The 20,836-nt window shown below is 43.2% G+C and overlaps 1 protein-coding gene across 1 annotated transcript in view; it reads right to left on the bottom strand.

Annotated features, from left to right (window-relative positions):
- LOC105449290 (helix-loop-helix protein 11-like) overlaps nucleotides 1-16,938 on the bottom strand; it is a 133,879-nt gene extending 116,941 nt beyond the window's left edge. The window contains exon 1 of the mRNA XM_011688421.1: nucleotides 16,306-16,938. Coding sequence (XP_011686723.1) covers nucleotides 16,306-16,388 — 83 coding nt within the window. The 5' untranslated portion in view covers nucleotides 16,389-16,938. The remainder of the gene's footprint in view (nucleotides 1-16,305) is intronic.
- Between the last annotated feature and the right edge of the window lie 3,898 nt (nucleotides 16,939-20,836).

The raw sequence follows: 20,836 nt of genomic DNA, 5'->3' as shown, positions 1-20,836 counted from the left end.
CAAGATAGAGCTCGAATCGAAGCGAAGCGATAGAGACGCAGAAAGAGAGAGAAAGAGGATACTGATATAGGTACATGCGTACGCGCATTTGACACGCGTAACGCGTGGCGTTTCGTCGGATTTTCCGCCGCGATTGAGATCGAACGCGCGGGTGTCTCGTCTCGTAGCGCGCGAGAGAGCTTTTAAGGAAATTGAAAGCAAGGAGCTGTTTTTTTTCCTCCTCCGTCGCTCTTTTTACTTCGTCGAACGAAGCGCGGCGAACGACCACGGGACTTGTGGGACGGTTGAATTCGCGGTCAATGAAGCGAGACGTCGTTGACGCTTCTCGACGGCGTCTTCAAAGGCTTCCTCGCGCGCTTCCGACCGCTCGCACGTCCGCAAACACCTCTGCCCGGCCGCGCGGCATCTGTGATTTGATAGGCCACTTAGATTTGCTAACATCGTATTTTTTTACCCTTAACGCGGCTTAATTGTGCTGATTTGTCGATTATATTAATTATACGAATTAATAAAATGTATGAAATTATGACTGTATACGTTAATCGTATACATTTATTTTATTTTAAGTTGTAGCAAATATTTCTGGCCCATTAAATTTCGTATCTACAGCACGCCACGCGTAACGTGCCTTTAGTAACGTGAATCGTTGCACAAATAATACGGGAATAATAACGCATGTACATTATCACAAATATCGCGAATGAGTATCATCATAAAGGTCAGCTGCAAGCACGCATGTGAAAACGTCACGTAAGCGTAAATTTCAGTTAAAGAGCAGGCATAAAATGTTTGTTAGCTGTAAACATCTGCAAATTCTATTCATATTTACTTGCGTTCAAGATAATTGTGATTATAGATAAAAGTAATAGGCAGGTTTAACACACACATACACATCTCAGAGTATATCATATGTAAAATAATTTCACAATAAAAATTAGTTGCAAAATGTAAAAAAATTATACGATAGATTTTATTCTTATAACCAAATATATATTATATCACTTTGTTAAGTTCATTGTAGTTCTTGAAACATAATTTCTCTTGTTTTATTAATGTTCATGCTAATGTCAATAATTCATTAAATTATCTGAATTTAACATTCGTACATCGAAAATATGAAAAGAAGACTAGTAAAATTATTTATTAAAATATCTGCAAACGTCGTTAAATTCATAAGCCCCATATCTTTTAAGATAGAGGATCTAAAAATCATTTTTGTATTAAAATTGATAAGAGGGATTCATTCCTTGAATCCATCAAAGTTATATACGCGTCGTTATGTATGATTACATGCTGTAGTCTACTCCGGAAAACTTATAAATAAGTTAGCAAAGTCCTTAATAATGCAATGCTCATTTCCCGTATAGCATTGTAGAATAACTTTGTAGATGAAGTCGATAAATGAGGGAACAACAAACAGCTGGGAAAATTGTACGTTAACGAGCGGTAGTAAGAAAAGCAATGGGAAAGAGAGCTAAGAAGGAGGGGAAAGATCGAGATGGCGGGTATAGCGCCACGAGGATGACTCAGCAAGGGAAGACCGTGACCTTGCTCCTTGCTCCGAAACGCCACGTGTCGATAATACGAACGAATGTGAAAGCTAGTCGCCAAAAAATAATCCACGCAATCATTCTTGTTTACAGTACGATCATCTGCAAAACACTTCTTTCATGATTTTCCAGTGATGCCTCCGAGATAGAAATAGCGTAACTTATTCAAATCGTATTGTGTTCGTTATTAACTAAATTTAGATTAATCAGACTGTAGATCAGATTAATTTAAACTGTAAACTAATTTAAACCATAAATCAGACCGTGGAAACCTAATAAAATGAAATATTTCAAAAAGTGACGAATTGTCGGCATTAGATATAGTGATTTAAGAGACATATCGTTGATGAACTTTCGAGCGATATAAAAAAACGCTTATTGTTCATAAAATTTATTACCAAAAGACTATAACGATACGTAAAAATAGCAGGAGCGTCTTTAAATGTCACGATGCTTTATTGACCGCTTGTCACTTGTGTCCAGTAATTTTCTTTGGTTGAAATATTAACAGTTACTCATTCGAAGGTGTCACTCAAATACCACGAAACTACGACCACACGCACAAAGGCATAATCGTACATCATTCCGCCGATGTAATAACGCTTTCAAATCACGATCGTCCGTCAAAGATTTTACAATGGCCGTAGTGTGTTATAACGTAGCATTATTCCGCAGTTTAACTCTCGTCGGGTATTAGCTCTGTGTATTGCTATATCTTCGGGGAAAAAAAAGACAATCTCTCTGCCACGATGCTAAATATAACTCCGTCATTCGTGAATTAAAGCGATACGGAACGTCGATAACGTGACATTTCATAGCTGATAAAGTCAGCTCGTCTGTACGTTTTATATTAATTTCGACATTGCTGTCATCATTTTAGTCACAATTACCAATCGTACAATGAGCCCATGAGAGCCCAATACCGCCAATTTAATATTGCAATAAATCATTATTCCATTACGTTTAAATACGTATTGCCATTTTCGCGTACGAGCGTCTTTCCTCGCGATAAACACGGCTGAATTGTTCTGAGTAACACACGAGGGATTGAATCAGGCCGCGGCATTCATCGGCGATCATTCATAACGGCACGTGGAGGTCCACGGAACCAGAAATCCACGTGGCGTACTCTCTCATCGAGTGGTTATATTAGATCAGCTGGTACGCCGGCGGCTTGCTGGCTGGATGGTTGGCTGTCGTGACGTCAGCTCGTTCGTTCGCCGGATACCCGCAGAGCGCTCGCTCGGCCAGATCAGTTGCGGCGAAGTAGGTCGGCGAAGTGGATAGAGCTACCTTCCTTTTCACCCTGAAATCCTGCCACCCATACAAGGGAGAACGCGCGCGCTAAAGATAACCCTACGTTGCCTATTTCTTCGTATGTCATAGTTCGGCTCGGTTATCTCCTGAATCGTATGCCTTTTACGCATCTCCAGAGAAAGAGTTCACAGAATTTACAGAAAGTTACCTTTATTATATATATATATATATATATATATATATATATATAAAATCCTCTAATGTCTAATTGCTACATTTATAACTTCCTTTTTTATAATATTCAATTTTTCCTAATGCTTTTGATAGATTTTTCAATTTTTTCTAACATGCTCTTTAATTATAATTCTTCGTAATATTTTTATCATAATTTTCTGATAATATTTAAATTCTTACACGTAAAATTTCGTTTTTACACAAATTTCTTCTTTTTTATTAGTGAATCCTAAACTATTTTCTCTTTGTATTGTTTGCGATAATCAGTCAGATACATGGTAACCAAATCATTGATTAACCCAATCTAATCGATAGAATTTTATCGGTAATTTTTAAGTAATAATCAATTTTTGATATTCATAAAGTAGCAGTACAGTTTGATATTTAAATACAGCTATAAATGCTACAGTGATTAACCGTTGTTGCTTGTGCCACAATCAACAGTCGAACCCGCAAGAGATAAGTCCTTACAAGGTTACATGATACTCAGACTACATGTGCCGCCAAATTATCTTTGATAACAAAAATAAAAAAAGTTGAAAAAAAAGAAGCTCGGTAATACGCAGCTCGGTAAAATATTAAGCAGAGTAATTTTTAACAAACAAAAAACAATATTTTTATAAGGTACAGAACATCTTTTTGCAGTATCTTAATATATTTCAAATAAATTTTGTTATCATTTCGTATGAGATTTTTTGCAATTAAAATATGACAAAAAAGTTCTTGATATATAAAATTTTGAAGTAGAAACTTAAAAATCGGTACCTTGTATAGCAAACCGAAACAATGACCGTGTTGTTTGTTACTATTATATCTGTCAATGATCATCGGTGAGCGCCAGCGAATAAATACACTTTAGAGGACATCCGCTGGTCGCGCGCGATTAGTTCCAATTATAAACTCACACGTCGACATTGCCCAACGTCGACGATAAAAAAAAAAAAAGACGGCAAAGTCGAGGGAAAAATGAGAAGGACAACGAGGTATCGGTGCACCGCGACCGACTCGCTCGGGGGCTTCTGCCCAGGTGCATGTGCACCCGTGGATTTTCACCGACAGGCGGAAAAAGCGTGTTGGGAGAGCGCTTTCGTGAGACGCGACACGGACAACGGCATGCGCGCATTCTGGCGCACGCGCCCGTTAGTATTGGTGCACGTGTATGTGTGTGTGTGTGTTACGACATGCGACTGTGTGTATCCGTCCGCGGCGAACTCTCAGTCGACTCGCTCGCGTGAGTCACCAACAGCTGATGGCTGGCGCCACTCAGCTGGCTGTTAGCGGTGCCTTCGCACGAGCGTCGCTATCTGCGGCCGCCTATCAGCTGCGACTGACTAGGAAACATGACCGGATAGCAGAGGCGCTTCGTAGTACGAAACGCCGTGAAAAAAAATACGATCCGCGATACATTTTCAGACGCAACGCGATACTGAATTTTCTGGATTGGACGACGACGGCCAGATTCACCGTTCATTCTCGATATTATCCTCAATAGGGACAGCGCTGTTACACCCAAAATCTATTGCCGTTGACGTTTATGAGCGTTAACGTTACAAGCACCGACGTTACTCGACGGAATAATATCGTCGAAATACGATAATCGCGTGTTGCGAGTTATCGCGGGTTGCGAGGATCACTCGATTGGCAGGCGCAATAATATATGTAGACGCGGCGGCATTACGCATACTGAAAATTCCAATGACGCACCGTACATAACTTGAGAAGAGAACTCGAATAATTAGCTCTGTGAATTAGAAGGGGAAGAAAAGGTGCATACCGTAACAGTGAGACACGCAAGCATTGCAGAATAGACGACCTTCCATTTGCATATTCTACGAGAACGATTCTAGGAACATTGCATAATGCGACTTTACTGCATTTTACGATTTCTACTCTTTTTTTTCCTTATAATGGCTACAAAAATAACCGCCGGCTGTGGCGTCAGTCAGCTGCCTGTTACCAACGCTTCTACACGATATCTGCGGCCGCGTCTATCAGCTGCGAGTGACTAACGGGAGGAAAGCGGATGATAAAGATGCCGCACGGATTGCTCATAAACAGTAAACGACCTTGTGATAGTTTCATTTATAAAGTTCCATTGAGACTGCGACAGGAATTTAGATTTTTTTTTAGGTTATAATTTTTTAGCTTATAATTTTACAGCGCTCACCATTAGCATGCATAACACCGCGCGTGCTAAAAACCGATATTCTACATTCCTTAGTCGTACAATTTTTAGATAATACCTATTCAAATGTAAAAGATAAAGATATCCATAGAATTAAGATAATTAAGTTAAGATATACTATTAAATGTTACATTAAAATTTAATTTGCTCTATCTAAAAGCTTTATTTATTTTCTGAACGTACCTCGACATTATTTAAGAAAGTTTTCTTTTTCAGCGAAATATATTAAATAATATGGAAGAAGAACGCAGAACTATGCTTGTCTGTCAACGTGGTCTCTGACCAACTTAAAGCAGGCAAGAAGTTCGAGAAAGATCTGTTCCGCAGTAAAAATTCCAACGGGTCACCTTATATAGAGGCTCAAGGCTACGCTGGCACAGCTGAAATACATATACACACGTCTGTTCTCAACTGGTCGATGCGTATGTTTGTGTGTGGGTTTAGGGTGCCGAACCCTCTGTATGCTCATCCACCCTAGCAGTTATTCCCGGAACTCGTTTCTAATAGCCAAAGCTTATATCGGCGCGCGCAAGTTTTTCCCTGCTTCCTCAAGTCTACAATATCGTGTCAGTCGTCGTACGACTCTTCAGTGTAAGTCGCTTGTCGAATCTCTATCTCGAGAGGCACGTATGGTCGAAAAGATCGTCATATCTCTGCCTAGCTACGTCCTATCTTATCCTATATTTTTGAAAGATACTTGAATTACGTAAAAAAGTTGAGTCTTGCTCGTGCACCGCAAGATTTATCGTACACTATATTATTATTAATATTATATAGCAAAGCTTCATATTCAGAGCAAGCTCCTTTTTTTAATGTCATTTTCTTTATAAATAAAATAGATGAAAATAAATAAACCAGGTAAAAAAGTATGGAATAAAATTCTGTTCAAATGTACGACAGAATTTACTATTTTTATCAAAGAGAATAAAATAGCGCTCTCTGGATTGTAGCCTGAAGAAAAAAAAAACGAGCGAAAAGGTAGGAAGAGAAGCCTGCCTACGCGACATCTGGAAGGGACTCCTTCTGCGAACGGAACTGTCGTCGGCAGATGTTAACGGAATTAGGGCCAGAATAGACAACAATAGGTTTCTCTCCTCTTGCCCTGAATATCCTATTTCGACTTTTGCTCCGGTACACCACCCAGCTGAATAAAAACATTATATTGCAGTGTAATATTAAAACTTAAGCTTGAATCTAAAAGATAGTAAGATAGGGAAATTCGAATGAAAATAAAAAAAATCATAATAAGATTAAATGAGGTATACGTTATCCGATTTGCAACTTCAAAGATTTAACAGAACAGGATGATAAAAAAACGCGGATTAAAGTGCACGTAAGATTTCAATCGCGCCGCACAATTACGAAGATTCGATTTGAAAAATTCGAGAAAGATTTGAAAAAGAGGGCACGTTTTTCACGAAACATTTGATCTCGAAACCACCGTATCTCGATCGTCGGAGTAATCACACGGCCAATAACAATCGGCCGACGTTATTGTTGGCTCGACGTCGCGTCGCGCGATTTTGGGGACGCCCGTTGTGCATCCACGGCTTCCGAGGCGCACGATATCAGGTTACACACGCACATGAGGATAAAGTAAGAGAAGAGGTGCACGCATGCCGGCGAGCGCGAGCTCGAACGCGCGCGAGAATCGCGCGTATACGCAGATGTCTTTGGCAGTGACGACGGTGCGCCTAGCTCACCACGTTGCGGCACGCGGGATGAAATGAAGAACGAGAATGGGTATGAGATTGGGAACGGCCGAGGCATATATTTAGCAGTATGACGTAAGACGCAGCCCAACGGGCGCCACGTCGAGTCGACTCTGCCTTTTCGCTCCCACCCCCTGTCGTCCCGTCCCACCATTTCCTCTTCTTCTTCTTCCTCTTCACCTTCGGCTCTACTCCGCCTGAATTTACTCGCATCAGGACAGATCGGTGGAACATATCCTGCTAGGATATCTATCGATCCTCCGTCTAAAGATTTCTCTTTAATTACTTGATAATTCAATATTTTCTTTTTTTCTTTAACCATTTTTTATGAAATTACCTATCTTTATAATTTTTATATTTGTTTACAAGAATTACAGAATGTAAAAAATGTACAATCACGACAAAGCAACACATAATTTCCTATTGATAAATAGTTGATTTATAAGGTCTGACTGATTTATAAAATAATTCAAAAATTATATATTTTCTTTATATTTCTGGTATTTTTAATCAATGCTAAAAATGACTTGAAATGTAATCTATTATCAATTTAAAAAATCATTGCTCAAGGAACGTTCTCACATGTCACCTCGTTAATTCAGGTGTTTTACTCGCACGTAACATTCCAAAAGCCTTCGGTTCGTATTCGGCAACACACGCGCGTATGCAAATACATTATACTGTTAATCACTTTGGAAAGAGAGAGCACCTGCGAGGAAAACAATGACAATTTATATAGATGACGATTGGAATGCGTGCGCTCCCGTGCGTAAAATGACGTGAGTCAACCAGCTGTCGGGATACGAAACGAGGCAGCGAACCGAGGCGCGGATGACAGCCGGTAGTTTGTGTACTGCGTCAGATCGAAAGAACGCAACGCGTTCTTTATACGCTAACTATTCTGACGTGCGACATGAGCGCTGCATCCTCCCGCACGCGTCAGCGATCGTCCAAGAAGAAAAATGCCCGTTATCGCGAATGTTATGACTGGGCCATGTTGCACTTGTCCATCGTGCACCGCAAATAAGCCGGCTCCAATTACACTTATCGATCGTAATCGGCTCTATAGATCGATGCGAGATGTTCAGAAAAAAGCTACTAAGACTTTTTAAATAGTTTTACTCTTTTAAGAATGTTTCATAAAATGACGATAACGAATACCATTGTAAAATTAAATCGTTGAGTTTTGGTCTCCCTATAATACATTTTATTCCAATTCTTCTTTTCTTCAATGTCGGATATTGTAAATTGTGAAAGTATCAAAATCGATATTCGTTTTGCGAATGTCAGGAAGAACACCGAATTACACATCTTATAAACGGAACAAAAATTTCTTTATAGTATACAGTTACAAGAACAAACTTAGAAAATAATCTGTTGCTCGCTTAAATTTAATTCTGGATTTGTCTTTAAGTCTGAATTTGTTGTTCTCTAAATATTCAAGTTTCGAATCCCCAGATATTTCAAGAGCAACAAAGTCACACAATACCCTAGTATCAAATTCAAGCGAGAAATAAATTCTTTTCTTATAGTTTATTCTTGTAACTGTCTATACGCTGGAAAGTTTTCCGCTGTTGTTTACATTTATTTCGCAAACAACAAATTCAAAACTTCAAGAACATATTTCAAGAACAACAAAATCAGACCATACGCTAATAAATTTAAGCAAGCAATAAATTAATTTTTGATAATTTAACTCTTGTAACATACTGATAGGTTTTTCGCTGTCATTTACATTTATTTCGCGAGTAAAAATCGAGACTAATATATTTTGAGCAACAAATTCTGACGTTATTTTTATGTACAATTTTGTTCTATATATATTCCCGTTAATTTAACTTCTTTTAGCGGAACATCAAAGTTACTAGAGTCTCCCGAAAAATGTACCTTTTCTGTAAGAATTTAGAATATTCTAGACACACACATTCTTTTCGAAACATTCATACGTATATTCGAAGCTGAAAGAGCAGCAGGTATTCCTAAGCATTCCTTTCTTTTTTTAGTGTAATTTTAAAAGGATCCAGGTAGTAAAGAAAGTAGAAAAGAATAATAGAAAAGAATAATCTTTGTTAGATATGAGAAGGCACGAAAAACTGAAATATAATATTTTCTTCTTTGAAACTTCAGTTTCCATCGCTAGGTCATTTTTCGGCAAGGTCGCTTTAGCTTTTCAGTACAAATATAATAGTCAACGTTTACCTTGCAAATCTTACATTTTTATCATGCAAACAGTATTTTAGAAAGATTGCATTGCCGTTCAACGAAATTTGAAGGAATTGAAAGAGAGATGCGACACGTTCGCAATTAACAATTTTTGTTATCAATTCTGAAAGATGCAATTTCTCGCCGCGACAATCCTCTATATCGATATATAGAGCATAAGGTGCGCGCACGCATGCATGAATATAATATCCTTAGAATAAAACCAACGGCGATCGAAGAGAGGCGTCGCATGAATACTTAAGGAAAGATGAAAGAGAGGGGCGTGAGACGGAGGCATTATTCCCGCGTCTGAGATCGGTCCCTTCGCTTTTATCCGTACACAACACCTCCACGAGCGTAGGATATTTGTGTAAGCGGAGTTTGCGGTGCACGACGGATATGTGGAGCATAAGAGGTCAACAGAGAAACCATTGTTGTCTGCTGTCAGATAGCAGAACTGAAAGGAAGTTTCGGGATCGTCTTCGTGGTTCAGTCGCTTATTCTCTACGAGAAACGAAGTTGCGCGCGTCATAGAAATTAGATTGACGTTTGCGTGTACAGATGCATCGAATGTTCCGCATCGTGAGACCATGTGACAAGATATCTGTTCCGAGATACTAGAATTGTGTTCAATTTGACTTGCTGGAGAAATTACAGAATATCTCACGTAAAAGAGTAAAAGGGCAGAAATTGTTCTGTAACAATTAATTTGTGCGAACTAATATAAATTTATATGCATAAAGCGTATAAGATTTGTCGATTTCTGTGAATGTTAAAGAATACAATCGTGATCTTATGCGAAAAGTCGGAGTGCATGAGATGTAAATTCGTATCACCACTAATTTAAAATTTCAAAAGAAAATGATAGCAAGCGTAAATTCATATCGCCGCCAATTTATAATTTCAAGAAAATATCAGAATATTTTCAGCCAGGCGGCATCTGGCTTGTGTTACTTTCAGTCATGGAATTGCACCTGGTATTCGACACATATATACGTTTACATGCGAAATTCGTACGCGTCGTATGTTTTGTCAGTCGCATTTAGAGCTAGTAAACGTTCCCGCGCGCATTTTACGAAGGGCGAACTCCGAGAGGTAGATGAGACTGCGACACATTTTGCGATCTAATAAAAAGAACGCATTTGTGACTGCATCCCGAGTGATTGTTCCGGCCGCGATAACGGTTCGTGTCGCAGTTTATGCACAGACGATCCTAGACGCGGAATCAGGGACCTCATTCATGCTCCCTATCTCGCGCTCGCACACCCACGCGCTACGATCGCACGAGCGGACAGAGAGAAAGAGAGAGATGTATACATATACGTAAGCGTAGCCATAAAAAGGAGACAAGAGTACCGGCTCGTCGACGACCATCCGGCTCGCAGACGGTCACGAAGCGACTAGCTGGTTAACCTCGAAAGCCGCCGACCTAGTGACGGATGATCGCGCGTCGCGTATGCGTACGTTACACCGGAAAAATTGCGTAGTCTCTTAGTTGAGCTAGGTCGTGCACGTTCCCCAACGCCTGCCAGCCTATCTAGGGATTATCGAGCTCGGTGTGCAAATAAATTGCGATCGCGTGGACATTGCGTAAGATATGCGTTGGAGAACGCATTGCACAAAGCAAGTATCGTTATTAATTTCCTCGTTTATTAATTTCTTTCGTAAAGATAATCATTATTAATAACAATGCCGCGCTGGGTAAAACTCCTTTCAACGAGGAAACCCACTGTGAAACAGAGCCCACACGTGTGTGCTACATTATCTTTCAGTTCTGCTACATTATGCTACATTGTTGAAGCCACGTCAGAGAATACTACATTAATTTATTATTTTTAAATAGTTTTAAACAGTTTTATTGCGAGATATAGTCTTCCTGGTAACGTAAAATGCTATGAGATAAATCGAAAAAGCGGACATATTTATTAATTATTATTAATTAAAGAATTATATATATCTTATAGCTTTCCTACAGAATTCTTGATAGAACCCTGCAGATTGCAACTTTACTCGTGCGCTACATTATGAAGTCGTGTCCCCAGCTGGTTCCTAAAATAAAGGCCCGTATTGTCTATTTACATCTATCGCACGCGGCGGCTCTGTCTTGGTGAACTGAATAAGAGAACTGCATATTAAACTTTCTTTATCGATTAATAAATAGCGATAGAAATATATAGTAATATATTACAGGTCACGTCGGAAGACACGTACATGGCATGCAATTATCGCTCGGCTCGGCTCGAAATCCTAAAAATAAGCCCCACCTCGATCTATGTCTATTACCAGTATTTATATATTCGCAAAGCGAGAAACGAAAGCAGGTAACGTCTTCTATTAATAGTGATACGAATGATATTACAGATTATAACGTATTGCGCGCCGGTAAACTATCCTCCAACACGTACACACACACATACACACACATACACCCGTACGCCGAGCTTTATTGCAAAGTCATGTTTCAGAGGTAGATACAGGCGAATAAAGACCCGTTTTGTCTACTTATGTCCATCACGGCGGGACTTCTCCTATCTATTACGGACATTATACCGCAAGCGGCCGACCTATCATCCGCATTGTATTTGCATGAACGATAAAAACACAATCCGGGGGAGCTGCAGATCTCCCCGCTTATCGCGGTGAACGGACGGGAACACGGACGGTCGCGAGTGTGTGCTCAAACCTGGTTAAAACCGCCGGCAGGAAGTCACGGCGGATAACGAGATTGAAAAAAAAAAAAAAAATTATGCAGTTGCGACAGGTGTTAAGCTCATTCCTAGACGAAGCCGTTCAAACGTCTGCATTTCGCGGTGCGAGCGACGTGACACGCGGCGCGTCGCGACATTTCCTTGGCGTGCACCGAACTTTTGCGGTGTCGCGTTACGTTTCCGTCCGACATCGGAGTTGCGAGAGTCAATTTAAATTTGCAACGCGTGGAGATTTCACTTTCAGCAGATAGATATAAAATATTTACTTGGAGCCGAGAGAGACTTAGATCTCTGCGTTCGCAGAGGAGTCTGCTTCCCTTTCTGCACGTGCATATCTCATTTCTCGTAAATTAAAGATTTTCCTACATTTAAAACGGATTTATTTCTAGCCGTAGGCTTTCGAGGGCGATATTAATTTGTCGAGAGACAGACACATCGACGCGTTTTCTCAGGGACGCGTTTCACGAACTGCGCCGTACGAACGCGCGGAACGAACGTTATATGACATGAACCTCCGTCGCGGGTGCACGCGCACCCGAATGCACACAGGTTAAACCCGGCCGCGAGAGAGTGGGTGCACCGTGCAAGATATAACTCACTCGCTGCATCCCGCTCCATCGCCCTCGCCATTCCCCTCGCAACCGCCACCTCGTCTCACCTCATCGAGTGCATGCGCTCGCGACGTGTACATATGTACGCGCTCACGTGTGTGTGTGTGTGTATATATACTTAAAAAGCAATGTACGCGCGTGATATGGTGCTGCTACGTTGACCGTGGTCAGGATTGGCTCGACCCATTTGTTAAGCCCGCGAGCTTGCGAGCGAACGCGAAAAGTGCATCGAAGTGAGATGAAGCCGTTTCCCCTCCTTCCCGCTCCTCGCCGCGCGTCTTTGGACACACAGAAAAAACAAACTGCGCGTAAAAAGAGTCCGTGCGCGTTTTATCGTATACGCAACGGGCGTGCGTGTTTCTGAACGTTACAGCGCTTTGAAACGATCACCAACGTTTAACATTGTTTACCTCGGCATAGCTGTCGCGCACTGATAAACATTATCCAGACGTCGTTATGTCAATGATCTTTATCTGGCTGGTATGTGCTTACGTGCCGCAAAGCATGCATATTAATTAGGAATTGTATCGTGCAACAACGTAGTAAAGTGTATCGCGCGCGTTATCTCATGGCGTTGAAAAGGGCGCCGGAAAAATTATAAATTACAATCGCTGACATTATATGAACTATTCGAAACAGCGTAACACGTCAAAAAAAGTAACGAACGTTAAAAACACACATATCTGGATAATATTCACTTGTGGGCAAGCGTGCATTAAACAGAGGCGATTACACGTTTCGTTATTAAAAATAGAACGCGAGAAGTCGTGTTTAATACTCAATTAACAACTGAACTCGTTCATTACAGTGCAGAAACCAAACAGATGCATTTGACATGTGAAATGTAATTTGCGTTTCTAAGCTATTTCCAGCAAGCCGATAAATGAATAAATATATACGTATACGCGTAGTGGTGCGCGCGGAATAAATTACCTTTATCGGTGAGGGCAAATTTATCAGTAATGCAAGAGCCATTCCGATTACATAACGACAAGCTGTTTAATGGGCTGATATCGTATTTGTCTCGTGTCGCGATTAAATGGATAAGCAACGTATCTGGTGATGATTTTCGTGCGTTACGTACAACTTCGGTGTCAAAGTTATACATTCCGACGCGCGAGGGAAGTTTGGGAAATAGTTTTCCCCCTTAACGTCGCCGTAACTACGGAGGGCGGATTTATTGTCGTACTTGATTCCTCTGCGCGGAATAATGCCATCGGATAACGTAAAGCATAAGCAAAACGCTTTCGACGAGGCGATGAATTATATAATATCCAGATATACGAAGCAGTGTCTCGAGACCACCCCTCCACTCCCGCGCTGCTGCGATTAGAAACATATAAATAATGTAACGTAACGTGAAGCGATTAATATATGAGATATTACTTTATTATGGTATGTCGCGTACATTGATCATTTGTTTACGCTACATACCAATTGTAATAATCCGTTTGACGATGACAATGACAGTACCGACATTTAACTTTTGTTACTATGGCGTACACTATGTTTTATATTTCTTTACGCCATACACTGTGTGCACACAGCTTCTTTTACATTCTTCATATTAATGAAATTACAATGACACGTTGACAGGCGAGTGATGCGGTGTGAAACACATATGATTTAATGAATACTTTTAACATGCTTCACTGGATATAAAACAGTATTTGTGCTACGCTAATCATATGCTATAAAAATAGAAATTTTTCTTACGGTATAAATTTTGAAGAAAGAACCGAAAAGCCATTAGACTGTAGAAATATCAATAAACAGCCCAATAAATATACGCAATTAATTAACTTGGAATGTATCTGTATAGACACCGAAATTTACACGAATTTGGTTTGTTTATTAACCTTCGATAAACATCTTTAAGCCTTAATACGTAAATTGCCAAACATCTGCGTATTATGAATGAGATTTGAGTCTCTAGGATTCGTGGGATTAGAGGATACGACGATCGAGGGACACGGCGCAGTACAACGGTGATGAGCGTATGTAAACACCAAGTCGAGCCGGAGCGCGCGGCATGCTTGGAGTTATTTATAGAAACCGATTATTGTGCAACAAACGCGGCTTTACGTAACGCGTACGGCGGCACTGTATGTACCCCGGCTCTGTCGGTCACTCGGCTGTACACAAAAGGACACACTTTCCTCGCGCCTTCCTGCTTCTTTGTTCTACGATCGTTGTACTCGTGAGACCCCCCCCCCCCAAAAGGAAAAAAAAACACGCCGCACACGGTCGAAGACGCAAAAAGTGACTCGGCATACTTCTTTGAACGAACCGACGGACGCGATGTGTGTCGGCTTCGGATTGGAATGACGAAAATCACTTCACGATTTTACGAGCTTATATATGTATTTATAAACAGCGATTTTACATAAGCCCTTTTTCATCGCCGGATATTACGAACTGCGAGATTTATATAACTGTTTGTTGACGCATTGTGATATAAAATCAACAACACGCTACAGATAAAGCTCATACTCGGGTAGATATTATAAATATAAATTTAATCCTAATACAAATATACATCCTTTGTATTTGTAAATTTTTATCGACAAACCTGAACTTACGAAAAAATTCAATCCCTCGTTAAACAAGTAACGCAGTTCCTAGATATCATCGATGTAAACCTGGCGTCCGATTTTGCAAAAAAATAAAAATGTATAATGTATCCTAGACAACGCAGTAAAAATATAGCAAAAAGTGTGCCGAAAGAAATAAGATAAATAAATTCTAATCCGAGCTAGCGCGTTCCGTACAGGAAGCGATTATCTCCCTCCGATCCCCCGTACAAACGAAAGATATTCCTACGAAATTACGAGTTTTGCATTACGTAAGAGTGAAATGCGGATGCGCGCGCGGTAACGGAAGAAATGCCAGACGTCGCGAAAACCGGGAGAGGCATCCGCCGCGAACGAACGAACGAACGAACGAACGATGAACGGGGCGCGCGCGCCATGCTTGTTGGGCGTGAACGCATGGAGAGCGCGGAGATTCGCGAGAGTGCCGTGCCGTGCCGGTTCGGTCCGACGCGGTGCGCGACGCGGCGCTACGCGTCCCTGCGTTTCCAGCGGAAAACGGCTTTCGGGGAGCCGCGACGGCGGCGGCGGCGACGAGGAGGCGGAGGAGGAGGAGGCGGCGGCGGCGGCGGCGGCGGCAACGGCGGCGGCGGCGGTGGCGGCTGCAGCGGCGGCCGACGACGCAGCGTCGCGATCACATACACATCAGCCAGCAGCAGCAGCAGCCAGCAGCGGCGGATATCGGGCGACGGGCGCCGGCCGGCCGGCCGGCCGGCTTCAACAGCTGTGCCCGCGCTCTCTCTCGCGCGCGGCTCGATACGCACGCACCTCTGACGCGAGCCAGAGCCGACAATGCCGACACACCGCCGCCCCGATGCCACGGCGGCAGCTTACGTTTTATACGCTCTCGCAAACAGGCCGAGGCGATAAGCGGGTCGGGCACGACACTCTTTCGAGAGAGAGAACCAATAAAGATCGCTCGCGCTCTCGTTTCCCCTCGTCTCTCTCTCTCTCTTCCTATCTATCTGTCTCCTATCTCTCTTTCTCTTTCTTTCTCGCCCGTCCGCTCTGCCTTTTTCACTCCACTCTGTTATGAAGCGTACCGCACGTATAACCTCGTGTCAAACGCGGGCACAGGGTATATATGTGTACATGTGTGTGTGCCTATATATGTATATATACGCGCGCACGCATACGTAGACTCATGGCGGGTACTCGCACACTACACCATTACCACACACACCGTTACTACCACTAACGCGCGCATACCATCCCCTTTTTTCTTTTCTCAGAAAGAACAGATAGAAGGACTCACCCACACAGGTCAGCTTCCGGCTGGTCAGTCGACTCGACGATTTCCTCGAGCAAAATCCGATCGTTACCACCAAACACTGACATATCTCGTCAGTCCGCGGCACCAAGAGTCCCCGCCGAACGAATTTCACGTTCCCGACGGCCGTCGTCGCCGCTGCGAAGAGATGACGGGTCCCGCGCGCTGGCTCTCCTCGGTGTTCCTCTTCTCGCGTTATCTCGCTCAACACACTTTCCTCGCGCACACTTCTTTCCCGCTTTCTTTCTCGCCCCGCTGTCCGTCCGTACGTCCGTTTCTCGTTCGTTCGCTCGCTCCTTCACTTCGCCGCCCGACCGCGCACTCAACTCCGGGGCGGAGGAGGGGGACAACGCGCGTTTTATCAAACGCGTCTCTCCGCTCGCGGCACCGATGATACGTGAATATATATATATATATGTATATAATTTATATATATATATATATACGCGCGATACTCGCCACTTCCGGCTCACGCCGTGTCTCGCGACGACCCCGTTTTTCCTCACCTCAGGCAGACGCCGGCGACACGCACGGGAAGATTCGTCCACGGGACAGCCACACGCTCCGCGCGGCGCGCACACACAACGCCCGAACGCGTTTGTAATGGCGATCTTTGGCGGGAAACAGCTGAGGGCCCCCACGGCGCGGCCGTGGATCACTCCGCCGCCCGGCGTCAGGAACGTCGCTATGCGGCTCGGGGCACGGGCGCTCCTTTCTCCACCGCGGCGGCCACTTTTCCTACACTCGCGAAACGACACCACCGGATCGCCGGGGATCCTCGCGCGCGATTTTTTCGGACGAATGTTACACAACGACGGACTCTCGCCCGTGATCGGTTACCACACTCGCGTGAAGTTGCACTCGCGTCAACTCGAAGACACTCGGCCGCGTTCACGCGACACACGATGACAACGTCCCAATCGATGTCCCACTCGACGTTCCGTATCCAGTCTCTTGCACCTGCTTGCGTTTGGATCCTCGGATACCGGCGCCGATTTTAAGACGCGGGGACGCGGAGCGACGCTCCGCGTATCGCCGTACGCTCGTACGCCGGTAGAATCATCGCGACGCGGGCCCCGACTCTCGCCCGCGTTCGCATACGTCAACGATGGTCCGCGCGAGCGCGCGCGCGCGCGCGACAAGTCCGTGACGACGTACGTTGAACCGCGTGTGTGCACGTTTACACGGTGTACGCGTCCCCGCGTGATCGACCGCGCCACGGTTATCGGGCCGGGCCGAAGCTCGCGCGACGAGCAACGTTCGCGGTGAATCTCACGCCGGGGAGACCAGACACACTCGCCGAAAGTCGCGTCCACACGCCGGTCGCGCTGCTCGCTGTCACAATCGCAGGCGGCTCTCTCTCTCTCTCTCTCTCTCTCTCTCTCTCTCTGTCTTTCGTCGGCTCCGCTCCGACGGACGAGGGGGAAGCCGCGCACTTCGCTCTGCCCTGAGCGGCGACTCACTTCAGACCAATCTCCCGTCAGCTCATCCTCGCGTCTCCGTGCTGCGCGAATTCCGGCTACCCCGACGGTCTCGGCGGCCGTCGCGGATCGCTCCCTGGCACGACGTGAATCCGCGCGTTCGCCCACGTAGGTGGCCGGCGGTCCGCCGCTCGCGGGAAATATACGACGCCACGGCGCGGGACTATTTGCGCGTCGCGTAGGTTTACGCTAGAGGAATGACGCGGCCGCGCGGGAAACATCTGCCAGCTGGCCAAAGCCCCGCCCATAGAATACGCGAGTCTACTCGATCCCCCACCGCCGTTTGCCGGCCGCGCCGTCCCACTCTCTCCCCGCTATCGCGGTCGCGAGCGTAAGCGCGTACACGTAGGCCGACCATCTGTACACGGGCTACGGTCGGCGGGCTCGCACACACAGCGAACGGCTTTCCCACCGCTGCTGGCTGCGACGCAACGCGCCGCACCACGCCGTACTCCGCGCCGCATCCCACCCCGCCGCGCCGCGCCGCGCCTCGCCTCGCCTCGCCGCGCTCCATCTCGCCGCGCCGCACCCTCTCCTCTCTACTCCACTTCTATCCGCTCCGCTCCTCTCCCCGCGACCTCCGTCTCGCCGCGTCGGCCGACGCTCGCCCAACGCGTCACGCCGCGTTTTACGAGGCGCCGGACGCGTCGCGAAAGTAAGACGGCTCGAGACCCACCGGTCGTCGTAAAGTGTAAACGCGCGTCTTGCACGACCTGTGCTTGCGCATTCCAACATGTCGACCGACGCCGCTTTTACCTAATTACACGAGTATGACCGCCTCCTCTCCACATCGGTTATACGGATGCTACTTTATATGTCCGAAGAGACCGTAGAGCTCTGAAGACGCGACAAATCGATGAAATCGGACAGTTCTCTAATGCGCGCTCCGCGTTACATTAATTATTACCCAGCACGACATCCCGCGGACAAACTTTAATTAATAATGTCCCACTGAGGGATAATACAAAATTTATCGCCTGGTCGATATTAAATATCTGTGTTACCGGCGAAAGGTACTCGTGGAATTAATTATCGTACGCGATTCAGTAAAGCCTGTAAAGCTGTACACACACCTACAACAACCTACACTATTTCAATTTTTAATCAAGAATGAAACTCATTGGTTAATTCGCAGATATATTCATGCGATAATCGAATATATGCAATATCCCGACAGCTTTTTATCAACCGCGAATTTCTGATAACAATGTAGTTTCGATTTAACATACATGTAAAAAATTATCGCCCGTGTTGGATCAGCGGCTTTTGCAACATATTTAATTTTTTCAATGGAAAACAAGTAAAAATAATGAATTAAATTTTTAGCGTCTTTAATTCAATTCATAAACTACCCAGATAGCAAGCTAACTTGTCATTTTAACGTCAAAATATCGTCAAAGACGTAATTTTGATGTCAAAATGACGTCACTTTGTCCGGACCGTTACAGAGAATCGTCTTTTATCATATGGTATATCATTAAAACCATAAAATGTAAATTATTTTTATTTTATTAAAAATTGTGACGTATTAAATTATGAATTTAATATCAAATTTATGATTTAAGAGAAACTTATGATACTGAATCCAATAATAAAAAGACGTCCCACAATATAATTGCAATTCTTCCTGCAAATATCCATTTTATTTTCTTAACCCTCTATAGCCTACATCTTATTTTTTTCACTCGTGAAAATGTGGAATGTTACATCGCTGTAAATCTAATGCCACAATAAGAAAGACGACGAATACAAATAGAGAAACTGATATGTAACGTCAATAAAACGGCATAGAGGGGTAAGATGTATAGTAACTACTAAATATCTTTACACTTCTTTTTGTCTAAGCGTTGATAATGATAAAGATAAAAAAAATTCTATATTATCGAAAGAGATCGTGCGTCCCGTGTCTCGTAATAATATACCCCTATAACGCTTCGTTCAATTTTGCGATTGTCTAAAGTTAATGCTGAACATTCGTAAATCGAGATACAACGCAAGATTTAAGTAAATGAGATAGCTATCGCAGATCCCGAGTTCCAATTATAATTTAAGCACATACGGTACGAGCTTTTTAAAACATAGTCGGTATTGCTCTTTTGTACTTACGGTTGCGCGATTCTTACTCGACTAAAGCATAAATTTCTATACGTGTGTTTTACACGATAATCTCAGATAATCTTAGAAAAAAATTTATCGAGTAGTATCGAATATCGAATAGTTTTTCTTCTAAAACTAAACCAATCCTTAGCGCTAAGTTGTTTTCTACAAAAACAAAATAAATTTAATGGGCGAGCAATAGACTATTACGTGGTCTCGAGATATAAAAAGAGCAAAGAATTCGATAAATTAAGGTCAAAGCTTTTAACCTTAATCCCTTTAATGCCCTTACATATAATCCTTCTTCGATGGCATAAGTTCAGTAAATCGAGTAACGTATCGCCGATGTATCGCGACATATTTATATATAATTGTTGCACATATCATTTGATTCTGAAGCTCGCAAAAGTTAGCGGAGAATTTCACGAATTACGAATAAAGATCCAGAAGCTTGGACAGCTCGACGCATAAAAACGGTTTAAAATTTACAACTTTTGTTTCTGCACGTGTTATTAAAATTCTGTGATGATTCGTGTATGAAAATGCGGGGACAATAAAATGTTGAGATTCATGCGAGATATTCTTATGAAACAATCTACTCGGAAAAACATTAGACAAAAAGTATTGAAATCCAATTTCGGTAAATTTCAAACTGTCGAATAAATAATTGGCGAGTAATCGTACTACTGCGTAGTACTAAAATAGTGTTCAAGAGCCGAAGAGTGGTATCCTTTCAATTTCACCCGACTGCTTTGATTCGCCTTAGAAGTGACTAAGCGATATATGGATACAATGTATATTATACGTATGCATCAGCCACTTTATTATAAATTTATACATAAGCCATGCATAGTCTCGTGGTGCGCGACGTCGCATGTCATGGTCTAGGGAGAGACGGCTAAAATTAACACATCACGCTACATATAATATATACAAGA

This window comes from Wasmannia auropunctata, unplaced genomic scaffold (assembly GCF_000956235.1).
Source record: "Wasmannia auropunctata unplaced genomic scaffold, wasmannia.A_1.0 LD336076.1, whole genome shotgun sequence".
In the NCBI taxonomy this organism is placed as follows: domain Eukaryota; kingdom Metazoa; phylum Arthropoda; class Insecta; order Hymenoptera; family Formicidae; genus Wasmannia; species Wasmannia auropunctata.
The sequence above is the reverse complement of the archived record's forward strand: the minus strand, read 5'-3'. Positions and strand labels throughout refer to the sequence as shown.